Raw genomic sequence first — 19,156 nt, forward strand, 5'->3', positions numbered from 1 at the left:
TTTTCAAGTCCGCTAATAAAAACTTTTCCAGACTTTTTTTCATTATTATTTACCTGTTTAGGTGGGAGGTTACAAATACGGATGAGTGGCTTTACAATTGCATCAATAACTCTTTTGACGGTTGTCTCATCAGTTTTACCACAGTCCGTGGACTGACATATTTAACCAGTGATTAAATCGTTCCTCCTAAAATATTGTGGATAATTAATTTTTTGGTCTACTTCCCTAATAACATAATTTAATATAATCCCCCCCCCAAAAAAATAAATACATAAAAAAACATTATATAAATATATATATATATATATATATTGTTTTTTTATGTTTTTTTTTTTTTCCTTCTTTTTCAAGTAACCTGGCCTTCCTCCTATTGTCTGTGTTTCTCTTGGTCAGGTGTTCATTGATGTACACATTCTCTCAGCCTCCTTACTTGTTTTAGCAAACCAGTTTTGTGTTTTCTATTGATGATCCTCATGATAATGGCAGGTCGATCTTTAAAGGTTTCTCGATGACAGTCGGAGAAGGCTTGACCTGTTTGAATCTATAGCCAAACTCTTCCATCCTCCTCTTTTGTACATCCTTCGTAGGACCCAATCAAGGTAGGCCGGATCCATCAGAGGACGCAGCCGCCTGATTCGAACACAACCAGAAAGCTTGAAATCAACAGACATGGTAACAGAAGGATGCAGTGAGCACATGAAGTGAATATATAAATACTGAGGATAGGGTAGAGAAATGTCTACCCAACAGGAAAAAATAATTGGTAGTATATTAAAAAAAAAAAACTAAGAAAGTCATACAGAAAAGAAAAGTGATACCTAAAGATCATATTACAATGATAACAAATCTTAAACACTTTTAGTTTATACATAAAAGTGTAAGGATGTTGAATGTTAGGACAATGCACAGACACCTTTTCTCCTCTACGGGGCTGAACAGTGTAACATTTTATATATTCTCCTCCTTATCCTGTTTGAACTTAGATATATTGGCTAAATTTTTTGAAAAACTGTAAATAAAGTTATAAATGGCAAAAGTAAACAACACCAATTCTTTAACTAAGGAGCTGTAATAAGCAAACAGATGATCAGTTCATTGCCCTAAAAGATATATCACATTTCTATAACATCTGAGATCTCTGCAGCACATGGGGGAGTCAGTTTATCACAAGTAGTTCTAGGTAATGAATATTAATGTGCTCCCATGTCAGTAAAATTAATAGTCAAGATGGATAAATGCTGCATTATATGAACGGCTGAAGTGTTTCAGTGGCTGTGAACTCGCTCTAATGAAAGTCTGTTTGTTGGTGGAGTAATGGCAGCAGTGAGAGTAGGTGGAAACAGTAGGGAGGCAGAGCTCTTTTTGATTTTATTGAAGGAGGATTTAGAATGGCTCGTTTGGACCTTAAATCCAGTGAAATCATGGTGTTAACAATACTGGCTGATTGCTCATTTTTGTTTTTAGAAATTTCTGTGATTGTGCCAAACAAATAATGCTTTGTTTTCATTCACCAAAATAACACAGCATTAGCTATTTATTTGAAAACCTTAAAGGTTTGTCATTGTACAATTTGAAGTAATCTCTGTTTTGAGAATTTTTAACAAGAAAAAACAAAGTAAACAAAGTTGGAGCAGCAGCTTGTCCACCAAAGAAAGGAAGAGCCAAGAAAAGTTCATTAAGTAGACAAGCTTGGTTCATTAAGTAGACAAGCTTGGTCTTAAGATACCTCTTTGACACAGTGTAGGTGGTAGGAGATGGAAAGACTGGCATCATCAACATCAACTAATTTAGTAATCAATTGATAGTAACTTGAGTATAGACTCTAAAACCTGCCATTAGCTGAAAGAGCCATCCACTCAAAGTACTTATTATACAAAACGGTAAAAATACATAAACATTTTGCATTCAGAGTGTCAAAACTTTTTCTATTATTATTCTCCATCAGGAAGTAATAAAAGAGCACATTTTATCTTCTATTAGTTTAAATTCTGTGTAACATCTTCTTTTAGGAATCTTTTGTCGTCCGATTCTTAATTGATTTATCGAAAAAAAGAAATTACAGATTTATGACAAATGACAGATGTTTCTGGCAGCAGCTGAAGGCTATTTTGCTAAACAGTAGGGGAACGTCTCCAACATGCATGCAGCTGTTGAAGACCTGGAGATATTTTTCAGTGAAAGACAGGTGCATCCTACAGTAGGTGCACAATGTAACGCCATCAAAGATCTTTCCTCCCAGTACCTATTAGACTATATAACCACAACTAACCATAACATAATCAACCAGTGTTTATATCCCAGTTGTTATTTGTAGTTTCCATAATTTTTAAATGGCCTGCTGTCTCTTTTTTATAAATATGTACATGCACATACTTAATGAGCTGAACACTTAGTATTCAATTTTGATTAGCCCTATAGCACTTTTCTTCTTATGTCTTTACCGTATTGTTTCCTATTCTTACTTCCTGATTTTATATTTTTGTCTGAACCTTCATGCTTTCTTCCGCTTGTAGCTTTGTAGCTGGTACACCTGAATTTCCCAGCCGAGACAATAAGGGATAATTCCCTTCTATTATATTCAAATCTGAATATGACTAAACCTTTTTCCTTGATATACAAGAGGGGGAAAGAATATGAGCCATAAGAGCTGTCAAATTAAGATTATTTTGGCAGTCAGCTACACAATGTGAGTCATTATGGTGAAACACTGGCATATTTGTCAAGAAGTTGGAGTACTGCTTCTTTGAGCCAATCTGTTTTGAATTAGTTTGAGGTATTATTCTTTTACAGACTTCTGCAAACAAAACATTTTTTTTTCAAAATTAAAGAAAAAATAGGATAATAGAACATTTAACCATCTGAATAAAGGAAGTTTTAAAACAGACTTTATTATTTTCTGTTTGCTCTCTAAAATAGAGTAAAAGCTGTTAGTTTGCTTTGAAATATTTTTTCAAATAAAATTTTGCTGAAGCAATTAAGGAACATACAGTATGCAAAAATATTCTAAAAAAGGTTCACCCTAAAAAAAATTAGAAGTGGCCTTCACGACTGATCATTACATTACATTTCAAGGGAAAAAGCAATTTAAATACTTTTCTCTATGAAAAGGAGCTTTTAGCAACTAAACTAGGAAGAACCTACAATATAAGGATGATGACTTAGTTCCTGAGAAAGAAACACATGTACATTTTTTATTGTAATCAAAGAATGTTTTTTTGAATAAAAATTTTCATGGGAAAACAAAAACTAAAGTTGTTGATAAACAGGTAAAACACCAAATAGTGGAAAAGAAATAGACTATACAGTCACAGCACTGGTATAAAGTAGACTATTTCTTAAACAGTGACTGGGAAGAACATGCATCTTCATCATCTTCCAGTCACTTGTTTTATAAATCTGTTACTCAACATGTTTATTGGTGATATAAAGAGCTACAGCAATGGGCCTGTGCCACATGCTTGCACAATTCAGTGTGTGTGACACAATGCCACCAGATGTTAGGCAGGACTGCCTCACTTTGCCTTTCTTTTATATGCTTGAATTAAATATATATAGTAACATATAGTAGGCAAAATGATAGAACACCAAGTGGGTCTGTGGTGCATTAAACTGTCCTTAGTCTTATGTCAGACAGAAGTATACTAGCTTATTCTGAATCCTAAATCCAAAGGGTTTCAATCTTAATTCCCTTCCCCTGTTGGTTTGGGCTTCTTTGCACCATATTTAAAGCACATGGTTTCTAACTTAGGTTTTAAGATGGATAGCGATTTGAAGTTAGATTGCTAGTGGTACGGTCTAGTTTTTAGCATCTTAGGCAGCTGGCAAAGCTCGTACTTTCTAAGCAACAACATGAAGCAATAATCCATTATTTCGGCTGGACTACTGTATTGGACTTTAACTTGGGGTCAGCCAATCCATCCAGAAATGTCACGAGTAGGTCCAGAATTCTACCACTTGGCTTATACAGTAGTAGCCATTCAAAATTTCCCCACTTTCCTTGATGGTTCCTTGGCTGGTCCGCTTCATTTCCTTTTGAAATCAATCTTTGTACTAAAATATTGTTTCTGTCCGGATTTGTGTACATTAAGAGAAGTGTTATCTCCTGGTCAGACCCTGTGATTCAGTAAAAGGGTGGAGTTAGAGTAAAAAAAAAAATGCTTGCCCAGGAGAAGGCCAGTGGCTGGAAGTTGGAGGGGATTTTGCTGGGAGCTGCAGGGAAGTGGGCTGCCATTTGGCTGGTGCTTGACTGGGAAGGGCTATTTTGAATTGCTGATAGTGTAACTGGATTTGGTACCCTGGCTTCCCCCATTGGCTGCCTGTACATTTTAGAATTCATTTTAAGATGCTGTTATTTGCTTTTAACTTAACTTAACATAGACTTTCTTGACCTAACCCTTTGGGGTCGCTCCATCCTTATACCCGCCCTCAGTGCCTCAAATCAGCTAATCACCTGGAAGCACCAAGTTCTATACGAAAGCGCGGGGCTCAAACTTAGAACCTCAGGATTAGTAAGTATTAAGTTGCAGCCATGGTTGTTTTAGTTAGCTTTATAAACCAATAAAGTAGCAGTAGTAGGATTAGTCAAGTGGAATGCAGAGCCTCTCCTGCCTTCACTGTCCCACCAATCATTGCTGAACACGTTCTAGGAGGCCTAAAGCCAGAAATGTGGTCTTTTACTGAAGATAGCAAGATCAAGAAAAAAGTTTATGTTACATTTCAGTTGTCAATCTTTGCATGATGTTCAGCTGAATTAAGAGAAAGTCCAATCCACTGTAGTTTGCGTGACAAGCAACACAGTGGCAGAGGAAGCTTTTTTTCCCCTGACGGATGGGTGGAGGGCAGAATGCTCCACATTACTTATACAATATTTATTATTTTACTGTCTCTGCCCTTACCTACTTACTTAATAGATCACCGTACAAATTTTAATAAAACCCTTCGAAATCTTAAACAATCACACAGCTATTCTTATACATACTGAAAGAAGGAGTTCTGCCCGTTTGTCGATAACAAACAACAAGAGCCCCAAAGACAGGGTTTCAAGAACAAAGTGACATCAACAAGAACAAAAGAATTCCATTTGGCAGGTGTCATGATTTCCTTAAAATTGAATGACGTTTTCCACACATTTTTAACACTACTGTAGTTCAATGGATCTGTAAAGCGTTTATAATTGGTTGTGAATGGACCTTTGCCCTGAACCTAATTTTGTGGATCTGCCCACTGCCTCCATGTAACTTAAAAACAGCCTATCATGTTTCAGACTCCAGGTGTTCTTAACAAATCAGTGAGGACAAATATATTTATAGAAACATGTAGTAAGAGTGTTGGTTTAAACATCCATAATTAGAGCATGCATGTTGCCTGAGACACTTCAGGGCATCAGTTCACAGAGCGATGGTCTGTATAAGCTGGATGACTCAGCAGCAGCCTGTTAGGTTTGAGTGTGCATGTCCTTACAGCAGCACCGCAGAGAGTAGAGGTTGAAAGAAATGCCCACAGCGCATCCCTCCATCTCTCAGTTCCAGTCCAGTGCCTGAGGAAATGTACCCTGATATTAGCTATTAAAGAGCAGATTGTCAGGGGAGCACTGACAGCAGCTGTACAACACTGCTGGCTGCAGGGAGGCAGGAGCTGTGCGTAGGTTTTCCTTTTCTCCCTCTCCTAAGCAGAAGAACTTTTTGACACCTTCCAGCACTCTTCTACCTCTCTGTCCTACATTGGAAACACAATCCTAGTGGTCAGGTCTGCATGCATATATTTCTGGCTATAAAAAGAAACAGTTCCAAGTATCAGAGACAGCAGGGAACTTGATGGGTACAAGAACAAAGCTGCAGATGTTCTTGTTTCTGTTCATTTTATATGTCAGTGGGAAACCAATAAAGGTTACCAAGAAAAATTTGATCTGGATAATTTGCTTTTAAACAAGAATAAAACTGGTGTGGGTTTAAATAAACCTCCACTTGCTGCTGTTAAAAACAATGTCTCAATTCAACAATACAGTGGAGGAAAATATTCAATCCACGAACCAATGAAGGTCATTTTTTATTTAATCATTCCAGAGTATTAACATATATATCCTACGAATCTCAGGACTGTCCGAAAGTCCTGGGTCATCCCTTAGATGTTTACATTTTTTTCCAAATAAGAAAATCCCTTCAATAATCTTTTCAGTGTGTCTTGATCAAAATGTTCCAGGAGTTTTCTGCGGAATTCAGTTCAATAACTGATCAAGGAACACAGGAAACAGACTAAAGGGAAACACTTGGGTTAAGCAGGGAATGAATGAATGAATGAAGAGAATCCAGCCAACAGTAACTGCAGACGATGAGTATAAATGCCAAACAGAACAAAGAATTGAAGAATCAACTGATTGGGAGCAGGTGGACAGAAGGCTCTACAAGGGAGCAACAGAGAGTAAACTATACAACCAGAAAACTGTTACCATGGCGGCGCTCCAAGGCAGCGGCCAAGAGCAATTTAACAAAATATGCAGCTTAAAACAACACAAACTAGACTTCAAACCCGCAGCTATGATCGCCAATGCCTGCTGGAGCTACGGTCACCAAATGTTTTAAATACTGATGTTTTTCACCGTTTCAAAAAGCTACTGAGTGCTACGGACGGATGTCAACAAAACAACAGTGGAAAATAAGTGACGGAGGAAGAGATGCGTGAAGCTAAAGAGATCCCCACAGACCACCGCTTCCATCAATCCTGATCTCCAACGTCCGCTCGTTGGAAAACAAAATGGATAATCTCCGACTCGAATTCTCTTCAAAAAAGGAGATATGTAATTGACAGTCATTCTGACTGAGTCTTGGCTGCGTCCAGCAATACCGGACGGTGCTGTTGGCCTGGGGGGGCTGATGTTGTACCGTATGATAGAAACAAAGAGCTCTACTTGAGTGGAGGCTCCTCTGAGACTGTTCCCAGGCAATCTTCGGCATCTAGAGGAGAAGCACAGCCCTCTGCAGGAGAAATGAGGAGAGCACACTAGATGCTTCCCTGCCAAATCTGAAACATCCCTAGCCGGCTCCTCCCAGCCCCTTCGAGGAGCCGGCTGGGGCTTCATCATCTGTCACTGCTAAACCTGCTGATGGCACCACTGCTGCTCTAACCACATCAGCCTCTTCAACCCAGGGGGCTACCACCCTCACAGGATTGCCATCATCGTCCTCTTCCTCCCCTGAGCCAGGAGAAGCGAGTGCTTCAGGAGCTGGAGGCAGTAGTAGCAGCTCAACAACAACTGGTGCTTAACTTATCAAGGCTGCACTTAAAAAAAATGAAATTGTCTAGAGAACTGTTCTAAACGAAATTTCTTTTTGTCTACACTTGTGTATACAAAATGATAAAAATAAATCTGTCAAAGTCTAAGTCTAAGAAAACAACCAAATGACACAGTATGGAAATGAAACCAAATAGCTAGAAAACACAGAATGACATAAATCAAAGTGTAACTAAAAACTAAAAAAGAAACACAATCAAAAAGTGCAGAATCATCACATAAAATTTGGTTTGAACTTGAAAATGGAGAATTATGCATGGCAAAAATGTGTTAAAATTCAGCTTTAAAAAAGCCCAATAGCATTTGGCTTAAAATATATAAAAGTTAGAGCCATAGTGAACTTTCCAACCTTGAAAACAATATTGGATTTTCAAAAACATGAAGGGGATTCTTACTTACTAGCCCCAATATCAGTTGATGACATTATTATGTGAGCTGAACATACGTATGTTCCCAAAATAGAAATTCTTGCTCCAAGGTTGGAGCTAAAAACATTTTATATACAGTAGATAAATAGCTGGAAGATGGTGTATATTACCTGTTTCTTGAAGATACAGTATGATTTTGATTTGCTTGAAATTGATTTTTTGGCTGTCAAAGTTTGCTCATATTTTTAACTAAAGTCTTCACAACTTTCTGATGAAATTGAGGGAAACGAGGGAAAAATCTTTCAGGGTTTGAAACAAGTTAAAATGAACTTAGTCTTCAAAAGGCCTGTATGACTGTTGATCAAAAATTCTTTAAAAGCAGGGTTGCGTCAATTAAAAACAATTCAGAAACTTTTTTTACATTACCATATCTACTTTGACAAACTGACATAATCAGCAAAAAAAAAAAAAAAAGTGAGGCAGAATGAAATTTGACCGAACTCTGGGGCTTTGAGGAGTTTCTGTCCTTTAAGGTGTGACAGCTGATAATCAAGCTTGATCATTTTAATTAAACAGGCTAATCCAGCTTGAATGAAGAAGGGAATCAGATCTCATGGGAATCTAGTGATTGCTTGGAAGTTTAAGCAGAGTGGAAGGATTTTTCCCTTCTCTATCGCTCAGGCGACATCAGGAGAGAGGAAGGCAAGGATGAGGCCGTGTCCCATCTCAAGGAGGTCACAGCACCCGTCCAGATTTTCCTCCAGCTCAATTCTCTCCTTCTTTGTTGCCTCCAGCGCTCCCACCCTCTCAATTTCTCCCACTTAATTGTGTTCCTATTCGATTACTTGGCTTTAATCTTATCTCTCTCATCCCCACCCAGTTTATTTTACCTCTTTGTACTTTCAAAACCTTCAAACTGGTTTTTCGGCATTTGTTTGTTCTCAAACTTTTCTTACTTTTCTCTTTTCTCTCCGTCTTTCTCTTTAACTCTCCATCTTCTGAATCAATTCCCATATCTGTTTGCTTTTCTCTCACCTGGTCTTCATCACTTGTGTCTTTATTCCTCCACCTCATCTCATCCTTACCAACTTTAGATTGATCACAGTCATTACCTCCATTAATGAGAGGGGATTGAGTTCTTAACTGGGCCTTACAGAGCCTGTTAGGTCGCACTGACTAGGGATATGGATTACTGGAGGGTTCCCAGAAAGCAGGGTGTCCAAGGCCAGCCAAAGTACACTTTAATCACCTGCCCCTCCAACATCAAATGACTCTTTAATGACGATGTGGTAGATGGGTTCACCCCCCCATACAAGGGCAAACACTCATGAGAACCGGTTTCTGTAGGAAGCAGATGGATAAGGACAGCCGTTGATTACTGATATCACTCATTGTCCTTTCATCTTGTAGGGCTTTAATGTATAGGTTGAACATGAATTACATGAATAAGCTGCTGCTGTTTTTTTCTTTGTGTCATTATCCTTCATAGGTGATTAGCAATGTAGCTGTAAACATTATGAAAGAATTACACCTGAAAGCAATGTTGAAGTTCACTGTTGTGCAGCTAAATGGATTTACATGGTTTACTATATAATAAAACAACTTTGAGGCTGTCATGTTTTGTCCTGTGAACACACATTCAAAGGACTGAATTTCAGTGTGATCATTTTAAAAAGATTTAACACAACTTCCATTCCAAATATAAGAATGTACTAAAAAAAAAAATACATAAACATCAGGTTAAAAATAGTTCAGGTAAAAAAAAACAGAACTTTGTGCACATAGAGAAAATAGGTAATGAGATCAAGTTGGCTTTAAAAGTAATTAAGAATAATTGGATTGTGTTAACCATGTAAATCAAATACGTAAATAAAATTCTATAAACATTCAGTTGATGTGTCTGCAAGTGCTTTTATGTTAATCAGCTAATAAGCTGTTATTTTGTTTAGCTTCAAAGCTGCACAAAAATACCATTAATCCCCATTAATAGTACTATTATTGTGTATAAGAACTAGAGCTGGGCAATTTATTTCCTTTGCAAGATAAACACAATTTAACAAAATGGAATTGCAAATTGCCTAGGGACTCAGTTTTGGTCACATTACATCAGACGAGAGTAAGACTCTGATTTTCTCACTTTAGCACTTTAGATGGGGGTAATGCAATAAAGGTGGGTTTTACCCCACACAGAAGGGAAGAGAGTATCAGCTTGAACACAGATATATGTTTGAGAGTCGAAGTCTGAACTTTTTACACAATTGTAGCAGTTCTTCAACAATGGACTGTTGGAGGAGGAGACTGGTGGGTCGGTCACGGCTGAAACTGTTCTTAGCATTGGATCAGGACTGAGGAATGTCGTTCCGTGCCAGTATATCAAACATTCAGCACTGTCTCCTCAGATACCCCAAGAGTCCTGATAAGGACATTGCATAGTTTTAATATCCAATGTTCTTGTACGGTCCATTTTAATATTAAATTCCATGTTCATATTTGTATCATAATTCTGAAGCCAAACTTTACTGATTATCAAAATGCAAAATTATGTATGTTAGATAGTAAAATCCATGTATTCTATAGAGACAATATATACAATGCAATACATCGTTTTGGATAATTCCTATGAGATGATACACCCTTTGTTCTTTAGTGGGCTAAGTCTGCATCTTTAATATAGGGGATTAGGTTTGAATCCTTGTTGCAGCTGTAAAGATTTCCAGCATTCAAGTCTGTTTAGAAATCTTTAAAAGCAATCCTTAAAACATAATTTGAGGGAAATTTTGAGGGATGTCCAAGTTCTATTCCAGGGCTGTTTCCCCGCATGTTTTAATGTGTCTCTGCTTTAGAACAGCGGGTCTAAACCAATGAGTTAGGACCTGGTTTGTGCAGAACCTGATGACATGCTGAGGAGGTAATTCAACCATTTCTGTTAACTACACTGGAGCTGGAACTCTGTAAAATGTGCAGGACACTGGTGCCTGATGACTGGATTTGGATACTACTGTGTTACACAACGGCTCAACAGAAACTCCTCATGTGGGTTTAAATAATTTTCTACAGCTGTTTAAACATTAGGGATTAAAATCATATGGATCCCTGATGTTTAACTGGAAGTTATTATCTTTTTGCTCTCAGATCAACTTAGAAATTTTGAGAAGTTCAGTGATAGCCCACAGGCTCCGAATCCCTGGCTCTAAACCTTAAACCTTTTCATTGCACTTCCTGGGAATGACACTGAACCTGGCAACTCAGCTGCTGAAAAGCTGCCGGGAGAAGCAGGTGTGATGGCAGCCTGAAGAGTACAGCAAGCCTGGATGAGTTAATCGCTGTGATTTCAGGCTGTTTTTATGCATGGCACACAGCAGCACACAGGCTGGGACTCTGTGGCTGTTAATTGTTGGTAGTGCTGAGGCTGTCTGCTTGCTGTATAAACATTACTTATGAAAGATTTGGCTGTCATGTAAGTTCACAAAATTAGATAGGACTTAATGTTTGGACTCCTCATTAACTATGCTTGAACTAAAAGGAGGCGAAGGTTGGAAGTATTTTTACTGAAATATAGCAGGTGAGAGAGCAAATAATATCTACATACTTTATCATGATAAAATAACTGCAAAAAGAAATCCTTTTGAAGTCCATGTGAAGCCCTTCAAATGCTCAACAGATATTAATTTCAAGGCATTGGAAGCATTAGCTGAAAATAATAGCCTTCCTTAAATCATCAGCAGACATCTGCAGCGACTGCTGAAACACATGGACACCCAGAGGTCAGCAACCACAGGGGCTCCATGCCGCTCCGCCAGCGCTCCATCATCTACTGGCAACAGTAATCAAAAGGCGCCCTTGTTTGAGGTCATGAGATGGACAGATCCTGTCAGGGGGACTTAGTTAAAATATACAAAAATAACTGCAGCAGAGAGCCAAAGTACAGAGAGAAAAGACTTCACTGCCAAACAGTTATAGCAACAATTTGTTTTTTGTCTGTTATTTCAAATCATCCGACTTTACAAATGGTAAAAGGAATATGTTATAAAGATTTAAACGTTATATTGCATAATTTCAACTTTTTTTATGGTGCTGACAAATAAGTCAGATTGTCAGCGAGATATGAATCTATTCTATAATGTTAAAAATTACGATGAAAAACACAATGCCCTTGCACAATTATTTATGTATGCTGGATTTTTTTATATGTGTAATTTTAAAAGCATAATCAGAGTCTCTGAGTGGGTTTCATTTTGAAAATAAAGCAACATAATATTGCAAAGTGGGAGGAACATAATATACTGTACCTTCTTTTTTTTAAACACCTATTTTTCTACCTGAGTTGATTCTTTATGTGTTACTCTTTGCCAAATGAAAACCTTTTTAGACCCTTTTATGATTTCACTTTAAAACAGTTCTGTTTTTAATGCACCAAGGATGCCGAATGTATCCCACTAATGCTGGCTGCTACATTTTCTAAACCTTAGTAATTGAAACTGAGGCACTCTACTATCTCTTTAGCAGTCAGATATATAAATTATTAAGCTTTATTTTTTTTATAATTGCAAACTAAATATCCAGATTTATATCTGCTTCATGTGATATATTCAAATTCTTCCAATCTATTTGAATTAGCATATTTCACTTAAAAGACTGGAAATTTGATTTTTTTTTTTTTTTTAATAAAAGGAACTAATTCCTTTCATATAATTTTCCACCACTTTTTCACATCTAGAGGGAAATATTTGCCCATTTTGAAAAAGTTAAAAGGAAGACATCAGTAAACACCTTTCAATTCTTACTACAAATATTATGTTTGATTTGGTTCTTTATTTTGAGTGGATTATTGAAACACACCCATAGACCTTGCTCTGGCTACAATGACATTAATGATCTTATTACTTATCTATCTCTATATATATATATATATTTTAATAATATATATATATCTATATATATATAGATATATATATATCTATATATATATAGATATATATATATAGGCAACATTTTATTGTAATTTTGTATATACAGAGTGTACACAGAACGAAATGTTGTTTAGTTCAGTAATCAAATGTAAAGAGTGTGGGAGAAAAAAGTAAGTAAAAAATACATGGTGCAAAAAACCGTATTGATATGGAAGTTCAGACCATTTGTATACCTGGTCCAAATATGCAGTATTTTTGGTTTAGTGTTTTCAGTTTGATGCAGGGTCTCTGTCTTCTAGATAGATGCAAGTTAAAATATATTCTATACTTACTGAATTTTACTTGAATAAATGTTTAAAGTACATTTATGAGTTTTTTTTTTAAAGTATAGTTATCTTTACTTTTACTTATGTAAAAATATGTGGAACTAGCATGACTCTCACTTAAGTAAAATCTCTGGCTAGAAAGAATAAAAGAATAGAATATCCCTTTGTCCCACAATGGGGAAAATGTGGTGTTACAGCAGAATTACAGCAAATGTGGTCACACAAATGTGGACCTTAAAAGTGTATAAAAAAATAAATAAGGAGCAGTGTTAACAAAATAAACAAAATAGAAATACTGTATTGTACAGTGTTTTTATAAATATATATTCTGTGCAGTCATCTGAAGAATAAATTATCAATATACTGTACAGCTGTGGACATTTTTACTGCAGTGATATAGGAAAATAGCAGCAACACCAGAGATGTGCAAAAAGAAGGCAGTATTTTATTTACCTGACTAAGACAGAAACTGCAAAAATCAGCATGTTGTTTTAACTTAGCTTGTTTTAACTAAAAATGACCCAGAGAGATATACGCCTACTGTTTATGATTAGGTTAGACTTCTTTTCTGTTTTCCAGCTGCTTTGTTTTATTCTATTATATCGTTGTGTTCATTTTGAGCATGCCAATAAAATGATATGCATCCAGGACATATGTAATGCAATTCATTTAGCTCCAAAGGAGTAGGAAAAAGAAAACATTTTAAATCCCACTCTTGTCTTCCATTAAATCCTTTTACTGTATCTTGTTACTGGAAGTAACTTGCCCTGTCATAACCTACATATATAACCTACTGTAAGTATTGCATGCATATGTTTTAGAGTAAAAAATATTGTAAATATATTATGAACAGTGTTTCTTCCACCTGTATTGTTTTTGTCTAATTTTTCTACATGATATTTCAGTTTTTATTTAATTCTTTTAAACACCCAAATTTGCTTATAGGTTTGTTGTGTATATTTACATCATTTTTAGTTATTAAATCAGATGTTATGGAGACAGATAGCAAGTAGAGCAGTTACTCAGTTCTTGAGTGGCCTTTATACCAAATACATTTGACTCTTTAGTCATTTCTTGGATGTCTCCCTTTTACTTTAGTTAAAATCTATGCTAACTTGAGCACAATCTTTGGATACTCTACTCACTTCTACTTTCAAAACAATGTGGAAAAGTTCAAGAAAAGAATATTTTAAAGGTTCTGTATTTTAAGCAGTGACAGCAACCCTCAATGTCAAGGGAAATTTTCAGTTGGACAAGCTTAATGATCAATACTCTCCGTTTGTTTTTATTGGCGAGTAAAATTACTAATCCTGCTTTTTCCATTAATTCAGGAGGTTTCCCAGGTTACGTTTATAGACCTTTACTTGGCTGAAGTCCTTCCTTTTTAATACAGAGTCATGTTCCAAACCCTTAAAACAACATCTGGTACAAATTTAAACACAAATGAGTTCAAATTGGAACAAACGTCATAACTTTTGTGAAAAACCATCCTTTACCATCTTTAGATTATGGCAGTGTAACATGCTTTTTATTTTATTATTTTAGCGTGACAATACAGTTTTTATGATTACTTCCCTTCATTAAAATGTAATGAAGTGGGAAGACTTTGTATGACACAATTTTGGAAAAGATATAAGCCTGTCTCTTGAGTTATTTTTTGAATTTCTAGTCTTCAACAAAGATGAAAATATGATATGAAATATCAATATATCAAAATATTATATATTTTTTGGAAACTACAGCAAAAAAAGATTGAAATTCCATCTTGAAACATTGAAAATATAATTTAAGAAGGCTTCATTAACTGTGGGACGAGAGGAACTAAAATCACAACTTGGTGTGAAACACAGGAAAGAGGGGAGATACAGTGTTTTCTAGCCTTATGTGAGGCATACGGTTTAACAAGAAAGAGCAAGTGTCATGCTGTTTTGTTTAGTGTTTGTAGGAGGTGGTAGATTTTTATTGCTAATGGAGAGGAACAGACCAGTGCGGATGGTTTCCAGTCTTGCATGAAGATTTGATTTTGATCATTTTATTGTCAAACTAAAGTTTGCCATCTGAAAAACAACCTGAGGTGTCATAAAGTGTGAAAAACACAAAATGACACTCCAGACCACAGTGTGTTACTCAGTGGTGTAAAATGGGGTGTTTCTCAATATATGTTCAACTTTATTGCATATTTTTTCCATCATAAACCACAGCCTCATTGAATTTTGAAATAGCCCACCAGTCCATGTATATTCATACTCTGCTGGCTCTTGTTCATTGCTGCAAAGATCTGCATTCAAAGGCTGCAGTGGGTTTTATGATAGGGCTGCAAATTTTATAGCCGAAGTCAGTCAGGTGTAAAAGGAGGGTATTATAAGTAAAAATGTGCCTCAAAGCCATTTTGAGCAGTTAATGGGTTGGATGCTCGCAAACACTGAGATAGTAAAAGTAAATATCTTAGTGTATACATTTCCATACATTTATTAGGTGTTCATTCAGCCACTCAGTGCAGGAGCGATATCACTAAAAAACAAATTTTATATAAACTATTTCTATTCTCTAAAACTATATTCAGAACTTCCACCTTCATTCTGACATATTGCTTTGACCGTGGCGTTCTTTGTTAATATCAGGTTTACAGGGTGCCGTGGCACCAACTACTGACACATCTGTTGGGGAAAAATAAGAACCATATATAATGGTGCACAAAACCAGCATGACATAATTCACTATTGATTTGCTCTCCGGGCTCGCGGATCTTCATTGCGTGACGCTGCAGTGCGGAGAACTCGGAGGGGTTGGCATCGATCAGCCGCTGCCAGTAAGGAGAAATTTCATTTTTGTGAACATTGCAGCAGTTCTGATGTATTCAATAGTCTGACTTCTGGTGTTGTTTTGTGAGACAAATACATTGATCCACTGCTGTCTTTGTTTCTACTACACTACTACCAAATTAGAAATCCAAATTTAGAGCTTTACTTTATAAATATAAACTGTCGATTTAACTTTTCATATAAATAACTAAAAAAAAAAAGGTTTTATTCATACATTGCTTCTTGTTTGGATCAGTATAAATTGAATATTACTTTATTTATCCGTCCATACTTTATCAAATGTGGTTGGGTTTAGTTTTAAAGAGACTTTTCAAATTTGATTTAAAGAATAGAACAGGTGTTACTGAGTCAGTTTATAGGCCTCCATGCTCTCGCACTACCTTTCAGTTTTCATGGCGGTTGCTCTACCTTATTGTCTGCGTTGTACTTAAGCTATTTTGTAATTAATATGAGTGTATGTCTAAATTGTCCTTTTGGTAGTCTCATTATGGCCTAAGCTTTAACTCACTGATGTCCTGAGATGTTGCTTCAATGTCCCTTTCCTCTTGCAGCAAAATATTTACACAACATGATGCTGCCACCTCTATACTTGAAAACTGGGTGTTGTTCTCACTTTTTCTCCAGTTGTTATGGTCGTCACAGTAACCTAAAATGCCTGCTTTTTTTATACCATTATACATATCTCCAACAGTTAAGCCCTTTGTCCAAGGTGCAAATGCAAACGGTAATCTGGCTTTATATGTTATTTTGAGAAATAGCTTTTCCCCTGCTGATGGATCTGTTATTGTCGGCCCTAACACAAAACAAATTGACAGAGACAAGACTAGAGTGATTATTTTATTGTACTGGTTTATCAAATAATTTAAATGTGAAGAGAAAAGGGAATGTGTCCTGGGCTCCTGGTCCCTGCAGGAACCACTGCTTGCTAGAAGCTGCTGCTAAAGTACCATTAGGTAATAAAGGTGGAACACAAGATCCACATTAAAATTGTTTGACATTATTGATCTCACAGTGGAGAAATTAACTTGTTACATCAGCTCAATAGTCAAAAAAAGGTGCCAAAAGGAGGATATAGTGCATTCACATGTATATGTATATATTTCAATCTGAAAAACTATCACGAAGAGAAAGGACAATTAGAAGAAACTTGGTCTTTGGCGCTTAGACCTCGGCAGGAAACATAGCGCTGAATTTTGATAGATATACATGAACAGGAGCAAAGAATAGGGCTGTTTCCCCCCCAGGCCTGAAACTGGTGGTGGAGTGGAGACAGATGAAGTTGGTCAGTCTGTAGACTGATAGTTAGAAAGACGGCTGCCGAACCTTAAGGGGAAAACCAAAGAAATGAAAAAACCGAAAACAAAACCTCAACCCAGGAACCGAAAAAAGGAAAGCCAAGTTGGAAAAAAAAAGCTGAAAAAAGAAGAACAAGCAAGAAACCAAAAGGGAAAAGAAAAACCCCCCCTTGGGCAAAAAACCCGGCAAAAAAAAGCCTAAAAAGGCCAGGTGAAAAGAAAACCCAAAAGCAAGAAAAAGTCCGGAAGAAAGAAAACGAAAAAAGTTTAACCAACAGGGGTTAAGAAGGGCCGGAAAAGGAGTGAAAACGGGGCAACCGAAAGAACGCAAAAAACCAAAACAACCCCCGCCCAACAAGAAACAAAAAAAGTGCCGAACGGGGCCCTTTTAAGATGAACCTTGGATGCCGATTAGCTTTCATAGAGGTGTGGTTCAAAGCTGATTGGTTGTGTAATAGGTGGATGTAGGAGAGCAATCAGTTTCCATATATAAAAAAAATGTACAGACCTTTCAGCCCAAGTTTTTACAGGATTTAACTGGCTAGGGATAATGTCATTCTCTTACAGTATCTGCTTTCAACCAATGTGTTTTTAAGGTATTTTTCTTTTGTTCTGGGACCATTCTTCAAGATTTTCTTAAAGATAAACAGGGACACCACTGTTCTGGTATGACTACAATAAACTAAAGATAATTTTCAATTCTGTTTTTCACAGATATCACCTCTGGCTTTGTAGTATCCTCCCTGATCAAACAAGCAGACCCTGTGGCGGCCCCAGCTGTTTCCACACCTGAACCGTTATGCTCTCTGAAGACTCCAGGTGATACAGTAGCCTCCGAGACTACCTTGGCTTCACATGGAGAGGAGAAACTGTCAAAGACAAATTCCCCCTCAGAAACAGATGTGGACCATGAGGCCGAAGCTGAAATGGAGACCGACACAGAGACAGAGGAGGAGAAAGCCCGGCGCCTTCTTTACTGCTCGCTCTGCAAAGTGGCAGTTAACTCGGCATCACAGCTGGAAGCTCACAACAGTGGTAAGAAACAATGTAATAAATATAGGAGCCACTTGATCTCCAGTATGAGTTACTGTACATCTTTTTCACTATGTAGTGGTAATGATATCAGGCTTCAAGGGAGAAAGAAAAACCAAAACAGTTCTAATATGGATGTTTAGTAACACTTTATCTTAAAGAACTTGTTTCCTTAGCAAGTTAGACTAAGACTACCATACCATAAATAAGTAAATAAATAAATAAAATTGCAGTCCAGGAATGAAACTTAAAAAAATGTTTCAATGCTTTTCTGTTCTAAGGTCAACCACAATGATGCATTCATTTATTTTTGACTAAATGGAGTGTTTTTTTTGTTTTTTTTTACCTTAGAAATGTCCTAGAAACCAACTGTACCCAAAGAAGGCTTTTTTTTTGTTTTTAATTTTAAAATACCAGTTTCACTCCATTTCATACTGTTATGAGGTATGAAGGAGAAAGTTCCTACAGAGCTACAAACTGTTCTGCTTTCAATGCAAATATTGGTATACAGTAGTCACTGCAATAAATATCCCAGGAGAAGTACAACTTTTTTTACATTGCTTGTTTTGTGCAGCTTGAATGTATATTTTGTAACTAAACAGCAAAGACATCTGTGCTTTGAGTTGGACCCATTTTTAAGCCACAATTTACAAAATTAGATACATAAACTTGCTGAAACACTTTTATTCTTGTCTGAATTTATACTTGTGTAAAAGCTAATAATTAGTTATCAGCAAAACCTCACTTTAAAATGTGTTTTCTCACTAACAGGGTAGTTGATTGGTTGTTTTTTTGGCTATATTAAAACTTGTATTATTGTATGTGGTTACATAGTTATACTATTATCCCTTTTCATGCTATTAAAGCAGAACAAATCATACTTAACGAGCCACATATTGATTAGAGCATATTAAGATCAGTGCTAATATACAATCTTTACATAGTTAGTTGGCTGTTTTGATAGAGCTCTTAATTTATGGTCTATTAATGTTAGAATTTGTTCAGGTTAAAAAAAGGCATTACAAATCGGTAATTAAGAAGCAATATGTTATGATCATTAACGTACATTAACTGGCAGCTCATCAATTATTAATTTGTGTTCCCTAAAATAAAAA

General features: G+C 36.4%; 1 protein-coding gene across 1 annotated transcript in view; it reads left to right on the forward strand.

Moving 5' to 3' along the window:
* The window catches only part of LOC107082948 (zinc finger protein 385D-like), a 109,559-nt gene that overhangs the window by 75,916 nt on the left and 14,487 nt on the right, over nt 1–19,156 (forward strand). Inside the window, exon 5 of the mRNA XM_015371848.1 lies at nt 17,724–18,044. Within this exon, the coding sequence (XP_015227334.1) occupies nt 17,724–18,044 (321 nt within the window). The remainder of the gene's footprint in view (nt 1–17,723; nt 18,045–19,156) is intronic.

This window comes from Cyprinodon variegatus, unplaced genomic scaffold (assembly GCF_000732505.1).
Source record: "Cyprinodon variegatus isolate N-32 unplaced genomic scaffold, C_variegatus-1.0 Scaffold66, whole genome shotgun sequence".
Taxonomy (NCBI): Eukaryota; Metazoa; Chordata; class Actinopteri; order Cyprinodontiformes; family Cyprinodontidae; genus Cyprinodon; species Cyprinodon variegatus.